General features: G+C 25.9%; 14 protein-coding genes across 14 annotated transcripts; 4 read left to right on the top strand and 10 right to left on the bottom strand.

Annotated features, from left to right (window-relative positions):
- Nucleotides 1-88: 88 nt before the first annotated feature.
- On the top strand, nt 89-4,289 carry EHI_068010 (DNA polymerase zeta catalytic subunit, putative; the record flags this gene model as incomplete). Its single annotated transcript, XM_651676.1, has 2 exons — nt 89-227; nt 271-4,289. The coding sequence occupies 2 exons, from the start codon at nt 89-91 to the stop codon at nt 4,287-4,289; spliced, it is 4,158 nt and encodes a 1,385-aa protein (XP_656768.1).
- Nucleotides 4,290-4,363: 74 nt separating this feature from the next.
- On the top strand, nt 4,364-4,907 carry EHI_068020 (uncharacterized protein; the record flags this gene model as incomplete). Its single annotated transcript, XM_651675.1, has 2 exons — nt 4,364-4,605; nt 4,655-4,907. The coding sequence occupies 2 exons, from the start codon at nt 4,364-4,366 to the stop codon at nt 4,905-4,907; spliced, it is 495 nt and encodes a 164-aa protein (XP_656767.1).
- Nucleotides 4,908-4,972: 65 nt separating this feature from the next.
- Nucleotides 4,973-5,458, bottom strand: EHI_068030 (uncharacterized protein; the record flags this gene model as incomplete). Its single annotated transcript, XM_651674.1, has 1 exon — nt 4,973-5,458. One exon carries the CDS (start codon nt 5,456-5,458, stop codon nt 4,973-4,975), a length of 486 nt encoding a protein of 161 aa, XP_656766.1.
- Nucleotides 5,459-6,652: 1,194 nt separating this feature from the next.
- Nucleotides 6,653-7,593, bottom strand: EHI_068040 (uncharacterized protein; the record flags this gene model as incomplete). Its single annotated transcript, XM_001913378.1, has 2 exons — nt 6,653-6,887; nt 6,938-7,593. 2 exons carry the CDS (start codon nt 7,591-7,593, stop codon nt 6,653-6,655), a joined length of 891 nt encoding a protein of 296 aa, XP_001913413.1.
- Nucleotides 7,594-7,871: 278 nt separating this feature from the next.
- Nucleotides 7,872-10,129, top strand: EHI_068050 (Rho guanine nucleotide exchange factor, putative; the record flags this gene model as incomplete). The annotated part of the gene is made up of 2 exons (XM_651673.1): nt 7,872-8,293; nt 8,359-10,129. The coding sequence occupies 2 exons, from the start codon at nt 7,872-7,874 to the stop codon at nt 10,127-10,129; spliced, it is 2,193 nt and encodes a 730-aa protein (XP_656765.1).
- A 249-nt stretch (nt 10,130-10,378) lies between these two features.
- EHI_068060 (patatin, putative) lies at nt 10,379-12,095 on the bottom strand (the record flags this gene model as incomplete). The annotated part of the gene is made up of 3 exons (XM_001913379.1): nt 10,379-10,473; nt 10,533-11,257; nt 11,299-12,095. 3 exons carry the CDS (start codon nt 12,093-12,095, stop codon nt 10,379-10,381), a joined length of 1,617 nt encoding a protein of 538 aa, XP_001913414.1.
- Nucleotides 12,096-12,311: 216 nt separating this feature from the next.
- Nucleotides 12,312-13,244, top strand: EHI_068070 (protein kinase domain containing protein; the record flags this gene model as incomplete). The annotated part of the gene is made up of 1 exon (XM_651672.1): nt 12,312-13,244. The coding sequence occupies one exon, from the start codon at nt 12,312-12,314 to the stop codon at nt 13,242-13,244; it is 933 nt and encodes a 310-aa protein (XP_656764.1).
- A 79-nt stretch (nt 13,245-13,323) lies between these two features.
- Nucleotides 13,324-13,650, bottom strand: EHI_068080 (uncharacterized protein; the record flags this gene model as incomplete). Its single annotated transcript, XM_651671.1, has 1 exon — nt 13,324-13,650. The coding sequence occupies one exon, from the start codon at nt 13,648-13,650 to the stop codon at nt 13,324-13,326; it is 327 nt and encodes a 108-aa protein (XP_656763.1).
- A 76-nt stretch (nt 13,651-13,726) lies between these two features.
- Nucleotides 13,727-15,169, bottom strand: EHI_068090 (serine carboxypeptidase (S28) family protein; the record flags this gene model as incomplete). The annotated part of the gene is made up of 1 exon (XM_651670.2): nt 13,727-15,169. The coding sequence occupies one exon, from the start codon at nt 15,167-15,169 to the stop codon at nt 13,727-13,729; it is 1,443 nt and encodes a 480-aa protein (XP_656762.2).
- Nucleotides 15,170-15,350: 181 nt separating this feature from the next.
- Nucleotides 15,351-16,837, bottom strand: EHI_068100 (uncharacterized protein; the record flags this gene model as incomplete). The annotated part of the gene is made up of 2 exons (XM_651669.1): nt 15,351-16,346; nt 16,418-16,837. The coding sequence occupies 2 exons, from the start codon at nt 16,835-16,837 to the stop codon at nt 15,351-15,353; spliced, it is 1,416 nt and encodes a 471-aa protein (XP_656761.1).
- A 1,807-nt stretch (nt 16,838-18,644) lies between these two features.
- EHI_068110 (Ras guanine nucleotide exchange factor, putative) lies at nt 18,645-20,283 on the bottom strand (the record flags this gene model as incomplete). Its single annotated transcript, XM_651668.1, has 2 exons — nt 18,645-18,959; nt 19,009-20,283. 2 exons carry the CDS (start codon nt 20,281-20,283, stop codon nt 18,645-18,647), a joined length of 1,590 nt encoding a protein of 529 aa, XP_656760.1.
- A 439-nt stretch (nt 20,284-20,722) lies between these two features.
- On the bottom strand, nt 20,723-21,394 carry EHI_068120 (Ras family GTPase; the record flags this gene model as incomplete). The annotated part of the gene is made up of 2 exons (XM_651667.1): nt 20,723-21,177; nt 21,268-21,394. 2 exons carry the CDS (start codon nt 21,392-21,394, stop codon nt 20,723-20,725), a joined length of 582 nt encoding a protein of 193 aa, XP_656759.1.
- Nucleotides 21,395-21,719: 325 nt separating this feature from the next.
- EHI_068130 (uncharacterized protein) lies at nt 21,720-22,598 on the bottom strand (the record flags this gene model as incomplete). Its single annotated transcript, XM_651666.2, has 1 exon — nt 21,720-22,598. One exon carries the CDS (start codon nt 22,596-22,598, stop codon nt 21,720-21,722), a length of 879 nt encoding a protein of 292 aa, XP_656758.2.
- Nucleotides 22,599-23,355: 757 nt separating this feature from the next.
- On the bottom strand, nt 23,356-24,030 carry EHI_068140 (uncharacterized protein; the record flags this gene model as incomplete). Its single annotated transcript, XM_651665.1, has 1 exon — nt 23,356-24,030. One exon carries the CDS (start codon nt 24,028-24,030, stop codon nt 23,356-23,358), a length of 675 nt encoding a protein of 224 aa, XP_656757.1.
- Nucleotides 24,031-24,093: the final 63 nt, after the last annotated feature.

The raw sequence follows: 24,093 nt of genomic DNA on the forward strand, positions 1-24,093 counted from the left end.
TGAAGAAGAGATGATATAGATTAAATTTTTTGATATTGTTAATTCTGGTTTATCTTTTTATCTTTAATTTATCTTAACAGAAATTGGGATGGTTATTTGTACAATTGAAAATCTTGTGTTTCAATGTGAAATTAAAAAAGAAATAAATGAAAATAAATGTGAACAACTTGTTTATTCATTTGGTCATCAAGAAGATGGAAATACTTGTTGTATTATTTTTTATGGTTGTTTGTTTCTTGAACCTATTAGAGGAAAAATAATGATAAGTAGGGAAACCACATCTTGATATTGATTTAACTGAATTGAATAAGAAGATTAATGAACCAATTGGGGATGTGTTTATTGATCTTGTTGAAACTATAAATGAAGTAATTAATGAACAAAAACCCAAAGAAAAACAGTACAGAATTATCGATCATTTAGAAGTTATTGAAGGGATTCCATTTGTTGGATACCATACTAGGAAACATACCTTTGGAAGAGTTTGGTTAAAAAATCATAAAGACATTAATCAAGTAAGGAAGATTTGTAATGAGATGGATATAAATATATATGAGGCACATCTTAGTCCTGACATTATATTTATGACTGATTTAGGACTAAGAACAATGATATTTGTTCATTTTAATGCTTTAATATCAGACCATAGAAAAACTAAATGTAAACATGAATATTATATTGATTGTAAAGTATTAAGTCCAAATGAGTTTGCTTCAGAAACAAAAGATGGACTGAGAAATGGAAATCTTAGAGTATATTGGGGAACATCTCCTTTTGTTAATTGTGAAGAAGGAGGAAGTAAAACTGAATCATTTTCAGAGAATGGTAAAATTCTTATTGATAAATGGATTACTCAAATGACTTTTCAAGAATATAATGACAAGTTGTTTCTTGATATTGATAGACTTCAAAGAATAATAGAAAAGTATAATTTGAATCCAGGGAGAGGTATTAGAGAAAATACTCAATTTCAAACACAAATGATGACACAAATCAGTCAGATGAATATTAACAAGATTTTTGAAAAGGAGATATATGATTGGAATGAAGAAATAGAATTTGATAGTTTTAATGAAGAGGTTGAAGTCACACAAGAATTAATCAACAAAAATGAAAAATTTTCTAGTCTTCAAATAAATGAAAAAGAAAAGGAGGAAATTACTTTTAAACAATCAAGTGAGGATGATAGTAAAATGGAATGTGAAGAACAAGATAAAACTAATGGGTTTGGAGATTTGGAAATAGAGTTAGATGGTTCTATACAGTTTCATCAAAGCTTAGATGAAAGTATAGACTCTTCAGAGAGAATGGAAATAGAAGAAGGAGAAGATGAGAATCAAACTTCAGGAATAGAATTATTAAGTCAAATTTCATGCACCAACTTTCAGATACAAAGAAACAATAATAAAATTTTCACTCAAACCTTACAAAACAAGGGACATAATTTTTTTGATGAAAACAAAAGTATAGAAGAATCAGTTCAACAAGGAAATAAAACACTTCAAATAAATTTATTAGAGAAAAATAATAGATTAATAAATCAAGAAGTTTTATTTGAAGAAAATAAACCAAAGTCATCAGATACATTAGAAATAAATTATAAGACAAATGAAAATGTTATTGTCTTTGATAGTCCACCAAGTTTATTTGAAATACAACAAGAAATAAAATACCATAAAATAAATATATATCACGAAGGTATTATTATTCCAAAAATAAATGAAATAAATGAATCAACTTATCCAATTCATTGTATATGTACAATCCCACCACCATCATTCATGGATGTAATTCAAAGTTTAAAAACTCAAAACAATGATAATGAATATATTGTAAATCAAGAAAAGAAATTAAATGATCCTTATTCATATTTTATGATAAATAGAATTAATAATCCATTAATAAGTAAGAACAGTTGTATAATTAGTATTCAATTATTATTTCATAGAATTGATGAATCAACAGGAAAATATCAAAATTCTAAACATGATTCTGTTGAAGGAATAATTGTTTATCAATCATTTAGAAATAAGACTTTATTTTATCTTATTCACACTGATTTAGAAGCTATTAAATATCTTCATAACATTTATAAAACACTTAAAACAATTGATATTATTTGTCATAATGAATTATCTCTTTTCAATTCATTGATTAAAATAATCAATGATGAAGATGCAGATATGATAATAGCAGAAGATTGCTCATTTACTATCCAATTCATTAATGAAAGGTATAAACTTTATAAACAAGGAAGTTTTAATGATAAAATTAATAGATTGCAAAATGGAAAAGGGATAAAAGGAAGATTAGTATTAGATATGTGGCACATTTATAAGGAATGTAGTAAATTTTCCAATTATGAAACTGATTATATTGCTAAGCAAGTATTTAATGTATCATTACCAAATGTTAATTATTTATGTTATAATGCACCAGAACAATTATTAAATTCCTTTTTAAGGTTTCATTGTTGTTTATTATTATTAGACTATTTTGGTTATATAAACCGAATTCGAGAATTTGCACAGTTTCACTCTTGTCCTCTTAAAGGAGAAATAGAACGAGGTTCACAATATAAGGTTGAGTGTTATTTAAAAAGGGTGAGTAAGAGTGAATTTAAGTTATTTTCACCAAGTGATAATCAACTGAATTCTAGTAGAGCAACGGATTGTGTTGCATTAGTAATGGAGCCACAGTCTGGGTTTCATAGTAATCCTGTTATTGTACTAGATTTTCTTTCTATGTACCCAACAACAGCAATAGCTTATAATATATGTTATTCTACATGTCTAGGATATGTAGATGATATTAATATTGAAAGAAAAATTGGACCAATGACATACTCTTTTGAAAAAGAAAATTTACATACTCTTAAGGGTAATATTCATGTTGTAGCGAATGGAATAATGTTTGTAGATGCATGTGTTAGAAAAGGGATATTACCTATTATGCTTGAAGAAATGTTATCAACAAGACAACACATTAAAGAAAGAATGAAGATGTTTACAAAAGGGAGTGAAGCATATAAAAAATGTTTTCTTCAACAATTAGCACTAAAATTGTTATGTAATGTAGTTTATGGATATACAGGCGCTGGGCTATCTGGGAGAATGCCTTGTAATGAAATTGCAGATGCTATTGTTGAAACAGCTCGACAAACACTAGAAAAAGCCATCAATTTTGCTGAAAGAAAGTTTGGAGGAAAAGTAATATACTCAGACACTGATAGTTTGTTTGTAGAAATGGAAGGTAAGACAATAGAAGAATCCTTTGAAGTTGGAAAACAATTATGTGAAGAATTTAATAAAACTATTCCTCCTCCAATGAAACTTCAATTAGAAAAAGTGTATTGGCCGCTTGTTACTGTTACAAAAAAAAGATACTTTGGAATGAAGTATGAAAAATGTGAAACAAAACCAACTCTTGAAGCTAAAGGTCTTGAGGCTGTAAGAAAAGACAGTTGTGAAGTTGTAAGAGGGATGATGGCATCTGTGATGAAATATTTATTAAATAAAGATATTGAAGGAATGAAACAATACTTAGAAATCAACTGGGAAATGATCCAAAAGGGAGAAGGATTTATTGATGACTTTGTAATTAGTAGACCATATAGAAGGCATTATGCTGAAGGAAGAAAACCACCAATTGGAACAAAAGTCGTTTTAAAAGAAAGAGAAAGAGATAATACTTTCTATTTTCAGTATGGACAAAGAGTTAAATATGTTGTTGTTAGGACATCATCTGGAAAATTATGTGATAGCGCTGTAAGCCCACAATTTGCTGCATCAGAACAAATGATTATTGATAGTGATTATTATATTAATAAACAAATTAACAATGCATTACAAAGAATTTTATTACCTTGTGGTATTGACATTAATAAATGGTATAATACTTCATTAACCACAATCCTTTTTGAAGGAAGAAAAGATAAGAAAGTAAGATTAGAAGATTATTATTTAATCCATAAATGCATCCGATGTAATAAAAAAATTATAGGAGAAAGTTATTTATGTAAAACATGTTCATATGATAAAAGAATTGTAATTGCTGAATGTCAATTACATATCAAAGAGATGGAACAAAGACTAATAGATATGAAAAAGAGATGTTTGTATTGTCAATTACAATATCCTTTTGAATGTATATCAACACAATGTCCTATTTCATTTAAACTTATCAAAGAAGAAAGTGAGTATAGAAATTTTCTAAAAGATGTAATGAAGAATAATGAAACAACTATAATCAGTGACTATGAAATAGAACAAGATGGTATGGTTATCTAATGATTGTATATCATTTGGTTTTTTCTTTTTCTTTTAATAAATAAGAACTATAAAATTTTAAAATAGTATTTAAGATGAAACAAGAAATATGGTTTTATGGAATGTTTATTGTTCAATTAGTACTTGACATTGCCTTCTTTCTGACATGTAAATGGGCTTGGACATTAAATCTTTATCTTGATTCATTTGCAGATAATTATTTTGCTGATCATATATGTGTTTGGTATTTTGTTAGTGTAGGAATAATCTTATATTTGGTTTCATACTTCCACAGTGGAAGTTTAATTTCTATGTATTCATTATCAATTAAACCAAGGTTTGTTTAATTTATTTAAAAAATGAAATAATAAGGTTTGATTTGGTAGGAAAAAAGAACAATATTTTTGTTATATCCATGGACCAACACTTGGAAGAATTTTCATTTCATTTGGGTGTGTTTTATATTATCATTCATCGTTTGGACTAGCATTATGGGGAGGATATATTGGAGTGGCATTAATTGCATCAGTGATTATAGAAAGTCAAATTCTATTACCACACATTCCATTAATGGATTATGGGTTAATCTTTGGAAGAATAAGAATTCCAAAACCTTTAAAACAAGAACATCTTGATTGATTTTTCTTCTTTGTATTAAACTAATTTTTTTTACTTTAATATATATAAAGAATTTATTCAATTATTTAGTCATCACTTTCTTCTGAATGTTTTGACTTTTTCTCAACACTCATTGCTGATTCATCTTCTTTTTTAATTTCAAGTAATTCTTGTTGTGTAGAATCATCTAGTTCATCCATTTTATCAATAGTATTAGCAAGTGTAATATCATCATCATTCCATTTGGCATCAATCATTAATAACCCATCTCCATTGATTGTTGGCAATAAATATTTATTATTTTCTATTTCTTCAAAGAAATTTGCATTAAAATTTTTTACTTCTTCTACATTTATTTTATTCTTTCTGATGAAATTAATTAATTTAATGTAATTATATTGATTCCCTTGTGCAATTTGGTAAAGTTCTTCAAATGAAATATGATGTTTTTCGTTCATATGTTTTAAAAGAAGGTCAATGTCAAGAAACTCTTTACAAAATAAACATGGTGTCCTAAATGAAGTTTCATCATTTCCATTATCCCAATCCCAGTCATCACTATCACTACTCATTGTTGTTTGTTTCTATTTATGAGTTGAATTTTAGGTTTTTTTTTAATTTTGTTTTAAATAACAAAATTATATATTGTTTTTAATGACTAATATTGTTATATGAAAGTTGTTTTGAAAGTTAATGTACTAATAACAAGTTGAATAAAAACTTGATGGAAAGTTTCCATTTTAGTTGTGTGTTTCATTTTTATTTCAAAGAATATTTTTGTAATGGACATTAGTTCTTTTTTAGAGAGAGTAAACAATATCAGAAAATCTAAAGAGATTTCAATAGGAAAAAGAATTAATTTATGTTTGTGGTTATTTGGTTGAATGAATAATATTTTTAGTAGTTCAAGTGATATAACTTTGATCGTTAAATTAATTTTTTTTTTAAGATTTCTTTTCATTGAATTTCCATTCAAAATTTTTATTTAAGAATTGTTTATATAAACAGTTAAGTAGTAAGGAAAATTCTATAAATTACTTTGTGTTATTGGTTATGTAATAATGAAAGATTTCTTAAATAGAACTTTTTATATAAATGAGTTTTTGATGATAAACTTGAAATAGTCTTTTGTCTGCCTTAATTTTTTTTTGAATATTAATCAACCATCCATCTCATTGTATTCCTTGTATAAATGTTAAGTATAACAGTTATTCTTTATGATTAAATAAACCCAATTTGGTTATTTTTTTTTTGATTTTGTTTCTTCCGTAGTTGATAGAAGAATTAAAATTTTGTCTTTTCTCTCTTTTCTTTATTTATTTAGAAGTATGCTATGGATACCTCAATCAAATATCAGACTACTAGTGACATAATACTGATAATTATGATAAGTGATAAAGTCAACTTCTTTTTTAGTTGTTTTGTCAACAGCAATAAATGCTGCTTCTTTACAAAGAACATGATATTTCATTGATAATTTTTTTGCTTCTTCTTTTTTTGTTTTCACTTTCTAATTTTATTATTTGACTAAGTGCCATTAATTGGTGAAGGTTGATTTCCAATGACTTATGGTTATTTTATGTATTTTAACATAATCTTCAACAAATAGAACAAATAGAATTCCTCATTTGATTTATTTTGATAATGCTAGAATGAATAAAGATAGATAGCTTTTGTTACTATCATAAAATTCCACTAATGCTAAATACTTGTAGTTGATATTGAAAAAAATAAAGAAGTTACTTTAAATATTATTTTCATAGTTATTAAATATAACTTTCTGATTTTGTCAATTCGCATACTGCCAATAATTGGTTTGAATTGGAATATAATTTTATTGTGTAATGCTCATTTGGTGTATAACGATATTTTATTGCAATTGTTAAACTTTCTTGTTCTGCAAAGGCATGTGCTAAAGGTTTTAAAGAATCAGTGGTATATAGTCCAGCCCATACATTATAATGATTGTTTGTGAAAGAAACATTAATATAATCAACTGACCTATATCTCATTAGACATTAAATATAAAAATAAAAAAAAATATGACAAACATTCTTTGAGCATGAACTGTTGGTGTAGGTAAAGTAAATGGAGAAGAAAATCCAGATGGAGCTGTTGTGTTTGCTATTGAGGAACAATTTTTAAAATATCTAAATTCAAATTTATGAGAAGTAAGTTCTTTATCACCAACCATTGCATCCAATTGTAATTCAGAAAGGTCAAATGTAATTTCATTTTTAGTGGTTGATACAGTTTGTTTTGTTAGATATGATTTCATTGATGGTGTTCCACAAGTAAACAATCCAATTACATCTTCTGAAGAACAAATATTATTATAGAAGACATGAATTAAATAAGGAGTATGTTCATCAAATTGAGTTGTGATCTTTACTACATCACCTATACAAATCCTATTAGAAACACAAATTAATTTATATTTATTTCCCACGAATAAAACAGAGTCATCTTCAAATAATCTAACTTCATACATTCCATCAGGTAATGGGTCAAAAGAAATAACTGTCTCTTGTTTTTTACTATCTATAAATTTATATTGACAATATTGATTACTAAATTGTCTCATTACAACAAATATACCAACCCATAACTTCTTGTTTAATTCTTTGTCAGAAAGTTCAACTTTACAATTAACACCATGAGACCCTTTGCCTATTGAAGCAATGACGTTTGTACTTTTTTTTTCCATTATAAAATGATTTTTAAGTTTTTTTTTTATTTTTGTTTTAGTCAACAGAAATATTTCAAAATCTTCATTACAGACAAGTTCATCACGAAAATAAATATAAAATCACCACATTATTTTCTATTCTTTTAATTAGTCGTTAAAATTTATTTATTAGATACAGAAAAAAAAAGTTATTTTGAAGTATCAATCATTAAGAAATTAGTCACAAAAAACATCAAAAAAGGAAAAAATTGAATAAGAACTTAAAAAAAGAATAGTTTTGTCTTTTACTCATAAAAATGACTATGACACAACGTCAAAAAATAATTGAAGAAATCTATACTACTGAAGAATTTTATATTCAGTCAATGGAATATTGTTTAAATTTCTTTTTTAAAGAAATGAAAAGTGAAAAAAATCAATCTATTATTCCATCAGAAGATGTTGACATTATATTTGAACACTATGATGAAGTATTAAACATAAACAAAAATTTCTTTTTGGCTTTAAAAAAGTTACAGGAAACTCACAAAATTGAAACTCATCTTGGTCAAATTTTTAAATTATTTACCCCTTTTTTTAAGGTATATTTTCTTTATATATCTCATTATGATGACTCAAATCAAGTTTTAACAGAATATGAAAAGAATCCAAAGTTTAATGAATTATTAGCTTCATTACAAACACAAATTCCAACAACAACTAATCTTGATTTGAGAAGGTTTGTTTTTAGAATATTCTTTGCTTTATGAATCAATAAAATGACTGACACTTATTCATTATTAGTTACCTTATCATGCCTGTACAAAGGTTACCTAGGTATGAACTATTACTGAAAGATTTATTGAAAAATACAAAATCTGACCATCCTGATTATGCTGCACTTACTGAATCTCTTAATGGAATTAGAGCTGTTACTATGGAAGTTAATGAACGTACAAAAGACATTGATAGAAGAGCTAAAGTAATTAAGGTAAATTCAATGCTCTCTGGACTACATGACCTTCAATTAGTAGAACCAGATAGAACATTAATCATGGAAGGACAATTAATTAAAGTATGTAAGAAGAGTAATAAACCTCGTTACTTTTACTTATTTGATGATGTTATGGTGTATGGAATTGGAAATCAACGAATTACTGTGAGTGGATGGTTTTATCTAAAGAATGTATATTTAGAAAACGATTCTCGTTTTGAAAATAGTTTTAAAATCAACAATGATAAAAAGAGTTTTTCTGTAATTTGTGAAACCTCTAAACAGAAAAAAGATTGGTATGATGCTTTGACAAAATATTCTGAATTACAACGAAAGAACTCTGCTATAGAAAACACTTTGCAACCAAAAACTACAACTATTCCTGATAATGAACCAAAGAACTGTTTATTATGCAAACAACCATTTACCTTTGTTAATAGAAAACATCACTGTAGACTCTGTGGAAGATGTGTTTGTAGTAATTGCAGTAAAGCAAAGATTCCATTAAATTCAAAAGGAGAGATAGACCGTGTTTGTAATTTATGTTTCAGTAAAGCAACAGGTAAAAAATTGGATGATGGAGCTATTAATCAAAAGAAACCAATTAGAAGAGACTGTAAAAGAAGTAATTCAGTTGGTAATCCAGAAGAGATATTTGATGGACTTAGTGTTATTCTCAATCCAGATATTCAAAGAACACAAACGGCAAATATTTTGAATAATGTTGAAAATAGTAAAAGTCCATTAGGAAGAAGTATTGGTAGAAAAGAAAAGTTAAAAAATCAAAAAAAAGGAGAAAGTATGAAAGACTTAACTTTTTGTCAACTCATGGAAGGTATGTCTTCACTGCCAAATCCTGCAAACAAGACTCCTGAGTGTAAAATTGGTTCAAGTAATAGTCTTGTATATTTTGACTTTGTACAACAAAACCAACCTAGTCAAACTCCTGTCGATTGTCAGTTTTCTGATCTTGGAATTGCTAATTTTCCTAATAGCTATAAAGGTAGTAATAATGATACTGCTATTAAAAAACAACCTGAAACTCTTCAACAGACTTGGATCCAACCAATGTCAAGTATTCAATATCGAGACGCATTGAATTCCTTTGACTTTTGTAATAATAATGATTTTATTGAATTTCAAAGTCAACCTGTTAATAAACAAATCAATGGAGATGAAAAGAAAGACATGTTTAATGGATTAGTAAATATTCCAGTTACTTATTCAGGAACTAGTCACCAAAATTATTCAATAAATCCTGGATGTTCTAAGAAAGAATTAGGAGTTTCATCAAAACCATTTAAACAAAATGAAATAAATACAATACCTATGAAACAAATGACTGGTGATAAAGAAATTAAAAAACAACAACAAAAATTACCAATACCTATTTGTATTACAGAGTCTTCTCAAAGCAATCCAAATAATAACCTTAAGAAAGATAATGCACTAAATGAGTTAGAGGTATTAATGAATGACTATTTTAAATCTAAACCCCAACAACTAAATCCTACTCAAAAAATAAATGAACCGACTTTTGATAGAACAAAAGGAATAACTATAGTTGGTGGTTCACATTAAATTGTTTAATGATTTATTATTTGAAGTATTTGAGTTATTATAGCTCAAAAGAAGACTTTGTATTATTATTGAAATTTGTTTGGGATTATTTCTTTTAAGTCAAATATCATTTCTTTTTTTATACCTTCTTAAGACAACATATTTTCATTAAATATTTCTTTTATTCATTATTTATATTTTAACTTCACAATAATTAACGAAATTTATAAATTAACAATTTTTATAATCATAATAATTGAAGAAATTAATTTAATTATCCCAATACTTGTTTAACCATTGACCAACTTTAGTTAAGTCAACTTCTTCTGCAATTTCTTTTAATTTTGGAATTAATTCAGTTTGGTCTAAATTAACAACACACCCCAATGATGGATCAAATCTTAACCATCTATCACCAAGAAACATTCTACCCGATTTAATAGTCCAACTTCTAGTGGCATACATAAAAGTGTCACTAATTTGTGTTGCCCATTGCATAATTCCTCCTTACCAATTTTATTACTGTCAATATAAAAAGGGTCTGGCTTTCCTGCTGATAATGAGAAACAAACAACTTTTTTTGGGTTTAATTGAAGACCTTCTTCACCAAATAAAAATGACCAACAAAGTCCAATTGGAGTATTATTCAGCATACCTCCATCTACGAAATTTTGATATGGCTGAAAGTATGTTGGAGCAGAAGAAGAACGTAGACAAATATCACTTAATTTTTCTTCTTCAAATCCTTTTTGAAGATTAGTAAAACAAAAAGACTCACATGATCGATTTGGTTCTTGTTCTTCAGAGTCAATTCTAAAAGTGTCCACAAGATATTTACATTGAATATCTTTAATTTTAATTTCTTTAAATATATACTCTAATATATACTTCAATTTATCATTACGATATTTTGGTTGATTTATTGCAATTGTTGGTTTAACAAATACTTCTTGAGAAATGATATTAAGTAAATCGCTACAATTTCGTGGTGTTATTCCAATAGCTAACATAGAAACTAATATCGAACCTACAGAACATCCACAAACTAAATCAATATTTTTTAAAAATTGTGGATGTTTTTCAAGAATACGAGCAAGAATAATACATTCTAAAACTCCTTTAATTCCACCTCCATCAATTGATAATATTCTAAATATTTTTTTTTATCAATACATGTTCTAGGATCAAACATTTCTTTTGCTCTTTCTCGTTTTAATATTTCATCTAATTTTTCATTTAAACTTGTTTTCTTTTTACGTAATTCTGCTAATGATGCTTTTAATTCATTTACTTTTTGTTCCATTACCATTTTACCTTTATAAGTTGCTCCTTCTAATTTTGTTTTCATTAATGAAGTTAATGACTCTTCAGTCTCTTTATTTTCTTCATTTATATCTTCAATTGTTTTAGACCCTTCTTTTAATATGTCCCACATTAAAAAATTTCCTTCTTCTAATGCAATAAGTGCAGGTGTCATAACATTCTTATTTTGTTTTGTTTTTGAAGCCCCTAATTTCAGTAATAATATGGTTGATTCATAGTCTTGAGTTCGTGCTATACAATGAAGAGGAGTATCTCCATTTTCATTAATATCTTCTAAAGCCAATGGATTTTGACTAACAACGTACTTTAAAAATTTATCTTTTTTAGGAATTGTTGACTGACAAATATAATGAACAATATTATTCCCATTTTGTGTTTTAATAGATAAACTACTTTTCTTTGAAATTAGTTTGCATTGACTACTTCCATTCTTAATTGCAATAAGTAATGGTGTCTCTCCTGTAGAATTTGTATATTTAAGCCAATCTGATTTCTCTTCACAAATAAAATTTATAATTTTCTCTTTTTTTTCTTTAAAAATGAAGAATAAAATGGATTTCAGAATTTCTGTCTGTTCTTTCCACTCTTTAATCACTTTTATAGCTTCTACATTAGTATTAATTAAAGAAATTATGCCTTCAACTTTCGCCCCTTCAATAGACATGACAAAATGAGTTCTTTTTTGAAATGAACTTGTATTTTCAACAAATTAATCAAATCAGAAAATGGTAGTTTAAAGCAGATTTTGTTTGTGTTTTGCTTATAACACATTTTCTCTTACATCAAAAAGAGAAATTAAAATAAACCCTAAAGGGTTTGAATAAAAAGGAAGAAAAAAGTGAAAAACTAATTATAAAAAAAGTGAACTCAAAAATCTGAAATGAGTGATATTCCTGTTCAAAAGACAAATGAGCCAAAACTAACACTAAAAGAAATTATTGGACAAAGATATTCAAAAACTGGAAAGAAAATAACTGACTTTTTTGGTGTTGTTTATCAAGCAAAAGATGAAAAGAAAGCTATTCCTGTTTCAATCAAACTATACCAACAATCTGAAGAAGACATTGATGGGATACAATCTAATTGTCTTCGAGAGATTGCTATATTAAAAAAATTAAATCATAACAATATTATAAAAATGATTGACTATTATTATGGTATTGAAGGATGTTATATCGTATTTGAATCATGTGACAGAAATTTAGAAGAATATATTAAAACTTTCGCAGGAGAATTATCTCTTAATACAGTTCAATTAATATCCAAACAATTACTTGAAGCAGTTGAATATTTACATTCACATAGGATATTACATCGCGATATCCGACCATCTAATATTATCCTCTCACTTTCTAGAACAATAAAACTTACCAATTTCTCACTTTCTAGACAAGTAACAATCCCAATAAGAAAATATACACAAGAAGTAGCAAATATATGGTATAGAGCTCCAGAAATTATATTAGGAGATCAAGGGTATGGAACAGGTGTAGATATATGGTCTGTTGGATGTGTTGTTGCAGAATTAATCAATTCTAAACCATTATTTTCTGGTGATTGTAAAATTGGTCAACTCTTTCAAATTTTTCAAATATTTGGTACTCCTACAGAAGAGTCTTGGCCTGGTGTTACTCAAATGATCAATTGGAGTAATCGTTTTCCAAAATTTAAAGGAAAAACCCTTCATAGTGTGTGTAGTAGGATTGGAGACCAAGGAATTGATTTATTAAATAAAATGTTATGTTGTTATCCAAATAAACGAATTGATGCTAAAGAAGCATTAAATCACCCTTTTATTAGTTTTTATAATTGATTAGTTTGAATTATATTAAAAATACTCAATACGTTAATAAAAACAAATAACGTTAATTTCTAAAGAAAAAGTAATACATTTAATTATTTGAGTCAAAAAATGAAGCTAGCTCTTGAGATAAACAAACTTCTGGATGAAGACAAATGCCAGAAAAATATATTTGAAAATCAACCATACGTTGTTCTTGTGTTGGTTTTATAAAATATACTGTTGCTGGTGGAAAAGATGGGATTAGATTACCAAATTTATTAGTTAATTCTTCATTAAACTTAGACAAGTCATTATATCTTCTTAATATTTGTTTTCTTTTAATTCCATTTATAAATAACTCTATTTGATAATAATCTACTTTTTCTATTTGAGTGAATTGAGTAACTTTAATATCAAAACCAAGAATACCATTCATGTTAATGTAAATATTTACGAAATACTTTTTCAAAGATCTTAATAAAAAAGAAACAGAAAAAAAATTAAATTTTGAATTAATTTTGAGGGACATTAGCAAGGACTTGAGCAAAGAATTTAAGTTCATTGTGTCTTGCTTTCTTTAATTCTGGAACATCATTCTCTTTTTCTGAATAAAGATCAGAACAATGAGATGTTCTGTCAATTAACTGGACTAAATTACCTTCTTGATGATCAGACTCAGTAACTCCAAGAGCATGCCAAGGATCAGTGTTACCATTTGTAAATGCAACATTGGTTACACATGGTTTCTTTCCTCCATATCTAACATTGATATGATCAACTGCATTATATAATGTATCTTTATCAATGCCATAAATATCTTTACACATATCAATACTTCCTTGAAGTTGATTTAATTTACCCCATTTAACTGATGATTGTTCACTAACAGCTTGATAATATCCATAAGCAATACATGTTTGGAAAAACCATGATCTACCAGAAGCATCTTCATTTCCTTCAGCATAAGTAGAAGTATTTTGTAATGTTTTATAACTTTCTTCTTGAGAAGATGGAGTACATTCTTTATCAGCCCATTCTGGATTATATTTTTCTTTAATAAATAATGGGTATTTATTAACAATATCCTCATTAATTTCAGCACAAATTGAATCAGTACTTTCATATGAAGGTTTCCAATTTGAAGAATTATATTGAACATAACCAGAAAGAGCTGTTCCAATAGACTCTGCAAATGTTTGAATATCTTTTTCACCAAATTCAGTACAAGTATTGAAAATCTTTCCTAATTCTTTTCTTCCTTCTTCAGTAGTAGTCATTTTATCCCATTGTTCAAATGCAAATGATAATAAATCTGCAGTGTTTTTAGGAAGTGCATTTTGTACAACTTCAAGATATTGATAAAAATCAACTACAGCTTCTACTGGAGCAGATGATGCCCATGCTCCTTCTACAACATTAGGATATTTTTGTCTCATCCAAGCAGCTAAATTACCACTATATGATCCACCAAGAACAATAACTGGATGTCCAACTAAATTATTTTCTTCTTGAACATGAGAAATAACTTCAACGTAATCCATTAATGCTTGTTCTGCAGTACAATAAATTAATTTATCCATTTCAAGTGATGGAGTTGAAGCACCATAAAAACGATGTTCAACAGATAACATTAATCCTTTATGCTTTTTAGCCAATGAATCAATGACGTAATTATTTTGTAATACTTTAGGAGAGGCAGGTCCTTCACCTCCTAATAAAACAAAAAGTGGTGCATTTGGGTCATTAGCATCAAGGAATTTTTTATTAACAAAGTATTGAATATCAAAGTCATTCTGGTTATTAGCGTTGAAATGGTCCAATGGAACAGTATATGTCATTGACTCAACTTCATTTAATTCTAATGTCATGAATGATTGAGATATTTGTTGCATTACTTGTTGGTTGAGTGAGAGTTTTGCGTAACTGCAAATAACACATAAAGCAAGAAGTAACATTGTTTTATTATTGTTCAGTTCTCCTTCTGTTTTCTTCGTTTTTAATACTGAAAAGTGTTTCTTAATGGAGTTTTCTTTTTCTTATTAATTTATTATAATATACTATTAAAGTATAGTTTCAAGATCTTAAAAAGAATTAAAAGAAATATTGAGTGATATAAAACAATAATTAATGAAACATTCAGTGGTCTTTTTGAAAGAATTGGATAAACCCATTACCCGGTTTGTAGGAGTTTTGTGGAGATAATGAAAATGAACTTGGCAATGAAGAAGGAAGACTTTCTTGTGCTTGAAGGGAGCGTTGAGGAGAAATATCTCTATAAGGAGAACGATGGATAAATGAAATTTCTCTAGAAAGACTTCCACACCGTAATTTAGAGAATTGTATTGGTCTAAATGGTGATTCACTAATTTGAGGGTAAATAATTGGTTTAGAGTCGTTTGGTTCTTGTATTTCTCCTACAGAAGAACATTTGAATTTAGTTTTAAGTGGTATTTCTGTTGTTGGAACTAAATCTTTTACACTAAATGAATGTGAACGAGTAGTTCTATTAACATTTGATGGATAAATAGATGTAAGAATATCAGGAAAGATTGAATCAATAAGACCAATATCAGTATTAAATGAAGAGATAGAATAAACACCAATTGTTGCATGATCCAACTTACCTTTTAATCCTTGTTTTCTAATTCGATTTTGATTTTGTGAATGAAACTCTCTTGCATCTTCAGTTTCTTTAATTATGAAGTCATCCATAGATACTACAAATTCATTCAGATTTGCACATGATTGAATTCTAGGTGAAATAACAGTATCAAGAATAACTTGAGGAGAAACATTTTCTTTTTGTAAACGAAGGTTATCAGCAAATCCATCACTTGTAACAATAATTATATCATGTAATTCTACATCAATAACTTTTAAATAAGCTCCTGTTAGTTCTGGTAATAAATTAGGGGTATTGCCAATTCTTCCACCACATTCTTGAGTTGATTTAATAGAACGACACCATTTTTTATTAATACTAAATGTTCTACCAATAGCAGATTTATATATAAATGCTTCACAATCACCAACAGAAAGAATAAGAGTATATGGTTGAGTAGAAGTAACAGTAATAACAGTTAGTATTGTACATGTACTATTAGGTAATATTTTAGTATGGTGTTGTTGTATCTAAAAGAATTAATGAAAAACTATTCAAAGAATTCTGAAAATATCTTTAAGTTCTTAAGAAGTACACAAACCCGATCATGTGCTTGATATGTTGAACTAACTAATGCATTTGCAATTTCATGAAGTCTAACACATTTTGAAACTTCATTAAACATAGAAGATAATACAGTTTCAACTGCTATATGAGCAGCACGTGCAGATGTCACACCCCATCCACATCCATCTGCAACGACCATAACAGTACAATTTGTAAAACGTTGTATTCCAATACAATCACAATTTGGCTCTCCTTGTTTCACATTTTTAAAACATGGATATGTACTAAATGAAGAAAGACTAAATGATTGGTCATATCCAAGTACTTCTTGGTAATCTTCAATGATATGTTTTGAAAAATTTCTTGTTGTAATACTTTTGATTTCTACATTAGGGATATCTTTTAGAAATGGTTTAAATTTTTTGTTAAATATTTTAGAAGAATTACCTTCCATTGTTAGCTTTAAAAAAGAACAAAATGAATAAGGAGTTAATGAAAAATGAGATGCTCATTTTTTTTTTTTGATTTTTAATGAAAGAATGGTTAAAAAATTAGTTTTGTTTCATTAGTTATTAACTCCCATTTTTTCTACTCCTGTCATTTCATTTATTATTCCTTTAACAAGTTTACTGTTTTTTCTTCGAGAATTTATGTGATACATTTCTTTAGGTTTGCTTTCTATAGAAAATAAATACTAAAATAAAAATGAAGTAAATAGGATTAGAATAATTCCTTGAGACTTGCCAAAAACAATTTACCTTATTAACTAAAACAAAGTACTTCTCTAAACAATAAACTCTTTGAACTTTCATTTTTTTTAAAATGACTAAAACAAAATATTTTTTTTCTTTGGATAACAAAAAAGAAAAGTTAGAAATCATTATTCTAAATTAATAAATATCTCTTATAACATTATTTTCCATCTTAATTCTTCTTAACATAATTCCCTTAAATATTCCTTTTTTTATTGTTAATATCTTTGTTGGTTAAATTAATTATTATTATAAATTTTAGATTTTTAATTCAATCATCAAATATTACATATTTCAATATAATGAAATAAACTTATATATATTTGTAAAAGATTTGTTCATAAATATCAAAATAAAAATTTTTAGAATTATTTTAGTATATCTATAAGATAAATTGTGCTAGTGTTAAAACCTCTTTTAAACTATTCTCATTTAAAATAATAAATAATAAATCAAAATTTTTATAAATTTAGTTAAAAGGATTAGTTACTAAATAGGAGTTGTTTGTATAATATCATATTCATTCAATATTTGAATTTTTATTAAATATTGAATTTTATTAAGTATGATAAAGGATATTTAATATAAAAAATTAAATACGATATTTCATCCATTTTTATACGTTTATACTGTCTTTTTTTTTCCTATTAACTTTTTTATTTATTTTGATGCAAATGAAACTTAACTATAATGTATTCAATAAGTCTAATAGGTTAGTCTTGTTTTAGTAACAAAAACCAAAGAATGTTTTTAGTATTATTATAGTTAATTCATGTTTATGACGTCTAAAATATATGTACTACTAATACTTTTTAAACATAAACTAACATTATTGTCAGTCTCTCTTATATAAATCTTTAGAAAAAAAAACTTTAAAATAGAGTTATTTTTCTTTTAAAATAAGATTGAAGAGAAATTATATAAAAAGATATTTATAAAAGAGTTGACGTTATTTATGAATTAGTCATAAAAAAATGAATAATAAATAAAATAATTAATTAAATAAAATATCATTTTGAATAATTTTTTATTGTTAATTGACAGAATCTGAAAGTTTCTTAATTTAATAGTATAGAAATATTAATCAATAGATGCTTTTTCTAACAAAAATTTTATGAAAAATAATATTTTTATCTTAGTCAATACAAAAACAAATAACCTGAATTTCATAATAACTTAATTATTATTTATATAAATAAGTAAGTATTTTCTTTAATTTCTATATCTTAAAATAAACGTATTGGTTATTATTTAATGAATAATCTTCTTAACCAATTTTTCTATAGACATATAATTTAAAGACAAATATAGTAAATCTCTTTTGATTCATTATTTCTCCATTCAAATGTTCTAATTTTATTCTATATCTTTGACTAATAAAAAAAGATTAAAAAATAGAAGTTTATTTTTCAATAATTCATAAAATTTGAATGATAAATTAGAAAATAAATTTTTTATTTTAATTTAACATGAAAAATTCAAGAGGTTAATAATAATAATAACAATCTGTTAAAGTTGGCTAAGTTCTGAAAGGTATTGTTGGATTTCTTTATTAGGTGTAAAGACTAATGGTGTTTCTTTTGCTGTAAGAAGCATACTCATAATATGTGATATTTTATCTACTTTAATCATATTTAAAGAGCCATCTTCATAGAAAGAAGGTAATTGAGAATATCTAATAATTTCACCCATCCATAAAGCAGTAACAGGAATTTTAGGAGAAGAATGTTTTTCAAAATCTAATTTATAATTTTTGTTATTTCCTGAAATAGAGAACAATTGTTCAAGTTCACTCCATTTATTTTTTGTAGAACGTTTCATTTCCTATTTTATATTAGTTTTTAATGTAAAATATAAAATAATAATAACAAACAATCCATCCTTGTGGTTTAGAAGTACAGTATTTATTCAAAGAAGAAAAGATCATATAAGCAACATTATAATCTCCATACTCAATACAATCAACAGCAACTTTAATAAAGAATGAAAAAATCTTTCTTTTAGGAGTATTTTTAACAGAACAAACAGTTAATGATTCTATTTTCTTTACTTTATTAATATAGTTTTGAAGTGTTCTAAAATGTTTAGTAGTATAAAATTCACTACAATATACTGTTTTTAAAGCTTCATGATCATATATCATTAATTGAGCTGCAACTATTCTATGATGTATTTCATATAATGTAAGTTCTTTAACTTTATCAACATCTTTTAATTCAATTTGAATAAGACTTTGAATTCCAACTCTTCTTGGCATAGTAAATTGTTGATTTTTTTCTAAACCAATTTTACTTTTTATAACTGGTTTCATCTTTTCTAAACTTTCAGTGAATTTTTCAATAAATAATTCATCAAATAAATCAGACTGAAATAAACAACTATGAACTAAACTATCATAAACATTAGGAATAACTTCTTTAAATATTTTTGTCCAACAAATAAGTAAACGTGTAAGTCTACTTTTTCTAAATGGAAATTGTGGATCTTTTTTACTCATTGTCTTTAAAAAAAGGTCATGAGTTTGGTATATATGTTCTAGAAATTCTTGAGCATTTAAATAAACAAAACACTGTAAGAGAAAATATTCAGGACTTAATAATGGTATATTAAAATAACTATTCCAATGAGCTTCTTTATCACAACTTAATAATACTCCATCAGGAGAATAAACTATTCCAAATGATTTTTCATTAAAAAGCTCTTCTGTATAAGTAAAGAGCATGTGCATAAAACGTCTACAATTTAATGGATATGTGAGGTCTTCTTTAAATAAGAAGAGAAGAAGTAAAGACCGTTTTTTATGAAGTCTTACAATAACATCAACTAAACGTCTTAACATTAGTCGTTTGGGTTTATTCAATCCCCAAATAAGAAGTTTAGTATTAACAAAATTTATAGTCATAAAAAGATCATTTCTAGTATAAAATCTAAGATTACTAAATTCCAATAACTCCAAATATTCTTCATCAGTAACTCCTTCTACACTTTTGAGTAAATCATCAACAGAAATTGATCCTTTTTTATAATTTGCTGATAAATGGCGGGGACTGTTCTTAGATGATCCAACACTAATATGGACTTTTTCATTTAATGGTGTAAATACCCCACTACTATTAAGGGGTAAGTTATCATAACTGTTGGACTTCATAAAATGGGGTTTTAAACTTAGATTTTCTGATCATATTTATAGTTAAATAAAAAGAAAATTATCGTTATGAGAATTGTTTTAATTCTTTTATTATAAAATTATGAATATACGTTGTTATTCTAAATGATATTAATAGTAAAGTAAAATCGATAATATTATTCAATTCATACAACTTATTTTCATAAAAGTAATTAACTATGAATAAATGAAAAATTTAAGTAATACTACCAAAAGGAAGGATCTTTTTTTGGAAACAACGTTATTATTTGAAAAAATAGGTTTATTTTCTCACTAAAAGGAAACGAAAAATTAAAAAAATTGATAATTTATTTTAAATATTTTCAAGAGTTACTCTTACTTGAATTATTTTCTGTTTTTTATATCTGTTTAAATAATTTATGTTTTAGAAAAGGTAACAATTCAGACAAACAACATAATTTTACAATAACAGACATTTTCTTTTCTTATTTGTTGTTTCATTATCATTACTACTTATTTTATTCTCTCTACTTCGTTTAACAATCATTTGGAATGTTTCGTCAACATTAATTCTTTTTTTAGCAGAAGTTTCATTGAATCCAATTCCTTTTTCTTGAGCGAAAGTTAATCCTTTTTCTTTTTGTACAGTACGTTCATTATTTAAATCAATTTTATTTCCAACTAAAACTATTTGATGATAATGATCATCTTCTTTTGTTCTTAAAATTTTATCTACATATTTTTTTGCTGTTTCAAATGTTTTTTCATCAACAATACTATATACAATAAGAAAACTATTTGTCTGTCTGATATAAGGATCAATCATTGTTTGATATTCTTCTCTTCCAGCAGTATCAAGAATATCTAAGACGCAAACTTTCCCATCAACATTAATATTTTTTCTATAACAATTTTCTATTAATTCTATAAGTTTTTGAAAGGATGTATGTTAAAAAAAATAAATATTGAAATTTATTTTTTCTTTAATACTAAACTAAACCAAACCTACTGTTGGATCATATTCTTCTACAAACATATTCATTGTAAATTGAATTGTTAATACTGATTTTCCTACACCTCCATCTCCTAGTACCATTACTCTAATCAACTCAACTTTATATTCTTCTGTCATTTAATCTTTAAGATGACAAACTAAAGTTCTTTTTATTTTTTAATGAAAAAAACAATAAAATAAGAAGAACAGTTGATTGGAACTTTAATTCTTTTTTACAACTTTAGATGCATTTTGATGGTTAGATGTTGATGACTTGGATACTTCTATTCCTAAAATTTTAAATCTACGATGTCTGTTCAATAAAAATGAATGATAATCATTTGAACATGACGATATGAATATTTCTTCTTTCATCGCTAAGTCAGAGGCTTGTTGTGGTTCATATCCCAGTTTACAAAGATGTTGATTAATTAATTGATATGTTCTATAAAATTAGAAAAGTTTAATAATATATTATTACACAATAAACAAATACAAACCCTTGTCGATGAACAATTGGTACTTTAATGTCACAACTTTCTTTTAGTATAATTCCTTTAAGGGGTATTGTTGTTGGACCTTGTTGTGAATATGGATTTATTTGAAATAATCTTTTTCTTTCTTCTTCTTCCCATCTCTTTCTTTGGAGTGGTGTCATATTTTCTGGTTTTGGTAATATTGGTGGGGTAACAGTTTCTTTATTCACTTCATCTTGTTTAACTGTTTTAATTTCTTCTTTAGGTTCATTTATACCTTGAGACTGAAATTCTTTTAATTTTTCTTCATATTTATCGTCATATTCAGTTATTATTTTTTCTTCATTACCTTCATTCATTGGAATCGAGTCAATTTGAAAATCATCAGTTGTATTTATGTCATTTAAAGAATCAATAGTTTGTTCTTTTGGATTTGGTTGTAATGGTGGTTGTACTTTGTTTTCAATATTTCTTTCTGTTTCTGGTTGAAACAACCCACAGCCATCAGACTCTGGCATTGTTGGTATTCCATTTTTATCAGTAAAAATATCATTAAGAGACATATCATTTGTTGTTTGTTTTTGTGGTTGTTGTATTTGTTGAATAGGTAAAGTAACATTTGTTGGTTTATTTTCTGTATTAGTTTTTGGACCAAATGAATTTATTTTAACAGGGACATAGGGTTGTATTTTCTTTGGAGTTTGGTATTCCATTACAGGTTTTTGTTCTGGTCCTGTAGATTCAAATGAAAAGAATCTATAATCATTTAGATATTGTGCATTTCTATTTGTTTGTGTAGTATTATTGTTTTGATTATTTTGATATCTTGACTGTTGAGAATTTAGTGGAGTTTGATATTGATTCATAAATAAATTGATTTAAAAGTTTGAATTTTTTTTGAAATGAAAAAATAATTTCTATAAATATTTGTATTTATGTAAAGATTCTAAAATATTTATGTTATCTAAAGAATCTAATTTCATACTTATTACAAGAAAAATTTAATGAATTAACTTTTCCATTATTCCAATGATTGCTCTTGTTATTCCTTAAACAAAAGTTTAGTTGGATTTTACCTTAGAAATACTGAAAAATTTAAAAAAAAATTTTTTAATTAATGATAATAAAAAATGTCTATATTCATATGTTTTTAGCTTTTCTTAAAGCGTTTTTTTCATTAATAAATGAAAGAGATAAACATTTATAAATATTTAAATTCATTTTTACTTTATTTTCTTAATAAATTATAAAAATTTGATTAAATTCTTTAATAAAATAAAATTTTAATAATAGAAATAATAACAACTTTCCTTAACTCTTCTTCTTTCTATTAATAAATTTTGATTAATAATTTGTTATTAGTTTTTGATGGTTTTAAATTTTCTTTTTTAAAAGAATAAAAACAAATAATATAAACTTCCTTATTATTAAATTTTAGATATTTTATAAATTAATTTACTCTAAAGTACTTATTTACAATATCAAATTTATTCTGTTTTAATTCATTTCTTTTGTTGAAAAATCATTGTTAATATATGAACAATGAATTTAATGAAAAAGTTTCATTGTTATTTTACATAATAAATTAAAAAGAAAAAAAATTTTTGATATTAAACTTTTCCATTAAGCTTCTTGTTTTTGATTGAATTCGTTTATTTTATTTATCATTTCAAGATTAAATTTATGTAGTTCATCAAAGTCTTTTTTAACATCAACATATCCTAATTCTTCAACTCTACTTTGTGTTTTTTCGTATTTTTCTTGACTGAGAAGTGTAGTTGAGTTGAGTTCTCCTCGTTGAGTCTCTAATGAAACTAATGAACTAAACAAATCATTCATTTTAGTTATTTGAGTGATTAGTGAATGTTTTGTTTCTTCTTTATATTTTGTATTTTCTCTAATTAGTCTAATAAGATTGATATAATTCTCAGAGACTTTGATTTTCAATTGAGTTAAATCAGATTTTATAATATTTGTGTCGTTGAATATCTTTTCAAGGTCTTTGTCTTGTTTCTTTAAGAATTTAGTCATAGAAATAGTTCTATCAATATATATTTGTCTTTGCATTCTTTTATCGAGTCTTGCATTTACTTGTTCTTTTTCTTTAATGTCTTCATCTAGACTTTGGATTTCAAGAATGATGGCTTTTCCTTTTTGTCTTATTTGTTTAACTTCTTTTGCTTTTTGTTTTGTTTCTTCAATAATTACGTTATTTTTCTTTTCATTTTCTTGGACTTCTTTCTTCATTTCATCTTCATAAAGAGTCCATTTTTGTTTAAGACCTTCTAATTTATTCATTTCACTTTGTTTAAGTTCTTCTAATTTTTCTATATATTCATCCTTATCATTTGCATCAATGTC

The sequence above is a fragment of the Entamoeba histolytica genome, genomic scaffold (assembly GCF_000208925.1).
Source record: "Entamoeba histolytica HM-1:IMSS scf_1104750517335 genomic scaffold, whole genome shotgun sequence".
NCBI lineage: Eukaryota > Evosea > Mastigamoebida > Endamoebidae > Entamoeba > Entamoeba histolytica.